This window comes from Pygoscelis adeliae, unplaced genomic scaffold (genome assembly GCF_000699105.1).
Source record: "Pygoscelis adeliae isolate BGI_AS28 unplaced genomic scaffold, ASM69910v1 Scaffold459, whole genome shotgun sequence".
Lineage (NCBI taxonomy): Eukaryota > Metazoa > Chordata > Aves > Sphenisciformes > Spheniscidae > Pygoscelis > Pygoscelis adeliae.
In genome coordinates, this window is record NW_008825435.1 from 69886 (window position 1) to 76350 (window position 6465).

The following is a 6465-nucleotide window of genomic DNA, read 5'->3' on the forward strand; positions in this document are numbered from 1 at the left end:
GGAAAGCGAGGATGGGGTGAGGGGGAAAAGCTAAAAGGTGACCTGCAGAGCAACGGTCTCAGAAATCAGGGGTTGGGTACGGTACCTCTCCTCCTCACGCGGGTTTTCTAGCCCTCGAGAGCTTCCCGGGGTGCACAAAAGCAGGCGGCTTTGGCTACGGATCAATGCAGGATGCGATAAACCCCTAAGGTAGCTTTTCTCCCTGGTTACATCCCTGTTTACATGGGGCAGCCAACTTCAAACAAAACAAAACATACGGGGTTGCTTACACAGCAGGCCAGAGGGGGGGGAAATAACCCCATGCAGAGGCTATTTAAGCAGCCACCCTCAATGGTTGATGCCCCAGAGGAAGGTTTTCAGGGTAAAAGAGACCCCAAACTTTTAAATCCAACAAGAAAAAGTTAACCCCAAAGCCGAACAAGGGACAGTCATGAGTTTCGGGGTCCTTCGTCTGAAAGCAAGGGGAAAAAGGGGACAGGATCGGGCACTACTTGCAGGTCACCTTGGGGAGGGTTAAAGAAACCGGACGGGTCAATTGCAAAGGGAGAGTGAGGAGCCCACATAGAAGAGCCAGAAGAAAGGAAAGATCTTTTCGGTGAAAGCGGCCGTGAAGGTGAAGATGGGAGCCATGTTATCGGCGTTGTAAAACGCCACCCACCCACCTTCGTAGTCCAGGTACACCCCGATCTTCCTGGGCCTCTCGCACAGGGACAGGGGCGTCTCCGGGGAGGTGAAAGCCTGATACTGATCCCAATTCTTCCCCTTCCAGTTCAACCCCACCGCCCAGATCCCCTCCTCTGGAGCAAAGTCGATTTTCTCCTTCCTCCGCACCGACTCGCGGGCTGCCCCCAGGACCCAGCTCTCTCCATCTCCCACCTCCACCTCCCAGTAATGCCTCCCAGCTATGAAACCCTCTGCCGCCAGCACGCAGAAGGAGTAATCGAATCTCTTGGGGTTTGCCGGCAGCTCCTGGGGAGCACTCCTGAGCCGCACGCTCCTCTTGTCCTCCGACAGCACCAGGTAGGGGTTGGCAGTGTCCGGGTCCAGGGAGAGATCACCTGGGAAGAGGGAAGCATGGACGTGAGCGTCTGCAAGCTAAGGACCCTTCTCCCACCCTCGTCGGAGCCAGCCTCCAAGGGAATTCATTGTCTCTGCCCCAAACCAGACGAGGACGACACCAGGCGAGGCGCCTCCAAAAGCTTTAAGCACCCAAAGTGCCAAGAGCCGCAGGGGGACAAAGATCAGGCTCCACTTTCTAATTAAAGCACAGAAACAGCCAGATCTCTGCTGCAAACCCACCAGCCTGCCCCATCCGAGACACCTCCTTGCTCTGGAATAGAAATTTCTAGGCAGAAATAACTTTTTTTTTTTTTTAGTCACTGCCAAGTGCCAGAGAGGAATGAGCACAAATATCCTCATGTTTAAGGGCTGCTCTTGTCCTCAGGGGGCTGTCAGGAACTAGGGCTGCACAGCCTGAAAACGACCGCGAGAAGGGAGTATCAGAGACTGCCAGAAGCAAGACGGGTCTATCCTGCACCCGGCCAAGGAGACAGAGCGCAGCAACGGCCCTGAACTACCAGCAGCAAACACAAAGGTTGCAAAGTCCGTCTCCGAGCTAAATCAACACCCACCAGCGGGGCCAAAGGTCTCCTCGCTCCCGGTAGAGCGGATCAGCTTCTGGAGAGTCCTCTTAACACCAGAGTTTCCTGACAAATTCGAGGGCTGCGCCTTTTGCGGACTCTCCCAGCAGCTGGATCATTCCCCCCCCCCCTTCCCTTGGCAGCACCAGCAATAGTTTTCTCCTCTCCTGACCTCTAAGGCTAGCTTGAAGGTCTCACTGCCGAGAAACGCCCCGGGGAAGCTGAAACTCCCAAATTAAGCCTTACAAAAATGAAGGTCAGACTCCCAAAACCCAAACTGTGCTCACCTGTGTCATTCTCCAGCTCGAACCGGAGGTTCTCTGAGGGAAGAAGAGAAAGAAATTTAGATCCCTTCGTGCAGGGGGAGTCACCGGGGACTGCCTACACACATGCCACCCTGCTCCCTGCCTTATGGCAAGCCACCAAACCGAAATCCAAAGGAAACGCGCTGCTTTTCAAACACACGGGGCTTTTTATTTTTGATGAGCAGATGCTCAAACAATACAGCGTTCTCCCAACAAGCCCAAGGGAGAAACAAGAGCACAGCTCAAACCAAATCATCTTTTAAGCTGAATTTCATCTTTTAAGCCGAATTAAACATAGGGGTTAGGAGGCACCAACTTTTAAAGAAAACCTTTTTCAGCACTCACCCTTGAACTCCAGCAAGACCTCTTTCAGCACTGCACTCTTCTGAGAAAAGCTCTTGAGTTTCTTCTCCAGCTCCGTGAAGCCAGCCTCCGGCTTGCAAAACATCCAACTCTCAAAGCTGGGGAGGAGAAATAAATATCAGGTTTCCTCTGGGAAAAAAGTAATTTCTCCAAACTAGAGGCAGGGAAGAAACCTGCCCTGGTACCGAAGAGGTTTGGTGTTGGATTATTCTCCCTCTGTCAGCGCTTGCGAGGCCACACCTGAGGACTGGGTCCAGTTTGGGGCTGGCCCAGTACGAGGCACGCAGGAGATGTGGGGGGATCTCCACGCCTTGGCTGGGGCTCGGCCCTGAGCAGCCTGATCCAGCTTCTGATACTGGTCCTGACGGCGTGGGTTTGGTCCCTCACCAACCGAGTTACCCTGCCGTTTCCTCTGGAAGGAGGCTCAAACCCTCCCCACAACCCACCTGCCGCAAACCCCCTTCACGAAGGTTTGGTTTTGCCTCAAAGGTAACACCCGGGTGTGGGTGAGAACCACAAGGCAGGTGGGGGGGAAGCTGGACGGGGCGTACGCCCTCGCAACACCAGCTCTTGCCTCCGGTGTGAGCCTCCCAGGTACCCAGCAAGGGCTCAGGTTCACTCACCTGCTTCCAGCCGGGGCAACACCCTGGAGAGAGAGTAAAAAAAACCAAGAAGCTAATCAGTACAAGTCTCTCTTCTACCTCACAGCCTCCAAAATCCTCCCCAAAACTGGCCCCACGGCTGCTCTGCTGAGGGGATCAGCTCTCAGCAGCTGTTTCCAAGGCAGAGCGCAACTGGACTCATGGAGATGGCAGAATTAGTTTATAATTATGGTGGGTTTTTTCTTCTTTCCCTTTTTCTTTTTTAGGGTGGGTGGGGAAAAAAAACCATGCTGCTTTTTTAAAGAAATTAAGAAAAATCATGATTGCCATCAAGCTGCCAAAACCATGAGGATTCAGGGCTCAAAGCGCCGATGGAGTGACACAAATCAAAAACATTTGGGAGGTTTCTATGGGTATTTCTTAGTTCTTGGTATCAAAGGGAGCCCAAGCAGCTTCACTACTACAAGGGCCGATTTTGCCCCCGAAAGCTGCGCTAAAATTTGGGTTCCCACCTGAAAAAGCAGCCCGGCAGCAAGTCAAAACCGCTGAGGCACAGATGGGCCAGCTCCAGCACAGAGTTAATGGACCTGAGCTGCTCCCCAGCAGAGCATGTCAGCACCCTGCGGTCCCTGTAAATGGATTTTTGTCCCCAGGGATCCCAACCTCAAGCCCTCCCAGGTTTTACACCCTGCTATACCATAACCTCCGGGCTGGAAGGACACATCCCAGGAGTCTCACCTGCCCAGACTGGTTTCCTGGGCCATTCTCTCCTCCCTGCTCGCTCAGCAGCTTATCGAGCTGGGCAATCTCCTCGGAGAGCCGGGAGACGCTCTCATCTCTCCTCCTGACGATGTCTCTGTCTAGCTCCTCCAGACGGGACAGCAGGAGCTGCTCCTTCTCCTCCAAGAAGCCCCGGAGCTCCTTGCACTCAGCCACAATCTTCTGCCTCTCCACTTCTGTCTGCTTCTGCAAAACCCAGAAGGGAACCCACGTGAGACCGACATCCCCGCGGCCGGGAGGGGTTTTGGGGAAACCCCCACCCCACGGCACTCACCAGCAGGTCTTCACTCTGCCTCTCCCTCTCAGCCTTGGCTTCTTCGCGTCCTTTCCTCAGGGAGCTCAAATGCTCCTGTGGCACCTCCTGGAATGAGAAAGAGAAGACCTGTTGGGCATCTTTCCTATTTGGGGTCAGGAATATGGAGGCAAGGGATGGTGGGGGATTCCCTCCAATGTCATCAACTGTGTTTATTTTTTTAAGCTGGAGAACACCATGAACCCAAAAAGAGGCGAGGCCATCCCCGCGCTGTGTCCTCCCCTGCCCTGTTATCCTCAACCCTTAGTTTCGGGCATGCCAAGGAAGCCAAAAGCTTTCCCCAACCAGCCCAAAAATTATCCTCTAAAGCAGCCCAAGCAGTTCGGAGCCAGGTGCAGGAGGAGGAAGAAAGGGCAAGCAAGGCAAAAAAAAAAAAATTAGAGCCAATTTTTAGCTCCCTGTAAGAGCGCAGCTGCAAACGCAAACCACCGAGTCCCACCCACGTGAAAACCCCTTCCGCCTCGGCACCTCTCGGGATCAGCTTTTCACATCCCAGCCCTGCCACGAGCCAGGGAGACCTGCCGAGGCACCCCAACATCTGCCTGAACCCCACCGAGATGGAGGGGCCGGCCACCTCCAGGCTATTCCGTAAGTTTATTAACGGCTTATTACTGGAAACCGTCGCGCCCGTCCTCATTTAAGTCATTTGACCTCCGAGGAAGACGGAGAGGCTCCTAGCAACACTAAACAAAAAGCAGCAGGGCTTTTGGGAGTGAGCAACGACAGATCTTTTATAAATAAAATGCAAAGCTACAGAGATTTTGCTGTTGTTAACCGGCCGTGCAAACCAGTGCTTGCTACCATGCGCCTCATGATAATGCAGAATTTAAGCGCGAGATAAAAGCAAAGATCGGAAAAACGGGGGCATGGGTTGCAAGCAGCCCCCGAGGGGCAACAACCCGTTGTTAAAAAAATGCATAAAACTCATTAACAAGGGGGAAAAAACCCAAGAGAGCAACAGCCGGAACAGCGTTCAATGGCGGACCTGCCTAAAGATGCTGCGGTCCTAAAAAAGGACAAGATCCCAAATTTGGGAGTGGGGGGGGGACGACACCAACTCAAGCTCCAGCTTCCAACTAAGAGCAACCACAGCCACCGAAGATGGCAAGGACAGCACAACCGGGCAGCCGCAGCACAACCGGGCAGCCGCAGCAATTTCAGTACAAAATTCAGTATAAAAGCCTTTGGTGCCACCTGCCTCGACACCGATAATTGCAAGAATTAATATGCAGCGGTTAATGATCACGCAATACCCTTCCCCAATCCATCGTGATCGCCCCAGCTGCGCCGGTGCCACCCTCCTCCTCCTCCTCCAGCCGCCGCTGCGCACTAAACATCCGCTCCCCATCCGGCATCTTGGTTTTCCTCCACCCCAGTGGAGAAAGAAGGCCTGGCTGCTCGGGGTCAGGCCGTCACACTCACATGCATCTTAATTATTAATTAATAATTATTTCCACCAGGGAGCCCCTGCATTGCAACATGTCGGTCTCCCCTTCATCGCCACGGCGGTTTTGGCGGAGATCAAATGCCGCCGGAGGCCGGGCTCCGTATTCACTCTGCGTCACATTGCTCAACTGCCCTGTGCTGGTCTTTTTTTGGGGGGGACAAAGTCACTCCTGGGGGATTCCTGCTCCACTTTAGCCCCAGATTGTGCTCGGTGCTAAAATAATAAGGCCCCCCACGCCCAGGAGCCAGGCTCCATGCTCACTCCAGAGCATTTCCGCCCAGGGAAGCGGGAGCTGAGGATTTTGGGGTGCCTAATGGTATTTTGCACACTCACACCCGCACAAAGGCGACCCCAGGGATTCCCATACCAGCTCAGCGTTATTTCACACAAGAGACCAAACTGGCCAACAACCCCCTCCCAGTATCTTCCCAGTTAAACCCAGCTCCATTTTGCACCGGGGACATTCCCCCATCCTGCCCTACTGCACGGGGTCAGCTCTCACCCCAGGGTGTTCCCGTTTGGGGCGGGGGATTTGAGTCCCTGTTGCACTCTGCATCCTGCCCCACTGTATGGAGGAGCACCCACCTTGGAAGGGGGTCCCCAGTGGGGCCGCATTTGGCACCCCACACTCTGGGGGGGGGCCCCCACTCACTGCACCCCAGGCACATATGAATGGGGGCATACACATCAGGGGGGTGTTCCCTGTTGCACCTTACACCCTGGGGGCAGTGGGTCGCCAGTGGGTACAAGGGGGGTGCACTGCCTCCCGTGGGGAGGGGGTTCCCGGTGGACTCCCGCCCCATAGGGTGTCCTTATTGCAGCCCCAATTCGGGGTGGGGGGTGTCCCTGGTACTCTCCCTTCGCAGAAAGGGCCCTTATTGCATCCCCCATCGTGGGGGGTGGTCTCCTGCACCCGAGAAGGGCTCCCCGGAGCATGTCCTCATTGCACCCCAACATACGGGGGAGGGCTCCCAGTACTCTCCCTCCTTGGGGGGGGGTCCCTACCATCCCCCGA

At 54.8% G+C, this 6465-nt stretch overlaps 1 protein-coding gene across 1 annotated transcript; it reads right to left on the reverse strand.

Annotated features, from left to right (window-relative positions):
• Nucleotides 1-531: 531 nt before the first annotated feature.
• Nucleotides 532-5358, reverse strand: LOC103922938 (tripartite motif-containing protein 7-like). The gene is made up of 8 exons (XM_009331165.1): nt 5257-5358; nt 3965-4051; nt 3649-3876; nt 2932-2954; nt 2291-2406; nt 1928-1960; nt 1632-1706; nt 532-1058 (listed from the first exon to the last, which is right to left on the reverse strand). The coding sequence occupies exons 1-8, from the start codon at nt 5356-5358 to the stop codon at nt 532-534; spliced, it is 1191 nt and encodes a 396-aa protein (XP_009329440.1).
• Nucleotides 5359-6465: the final 1107 nt, after the last annotated feature.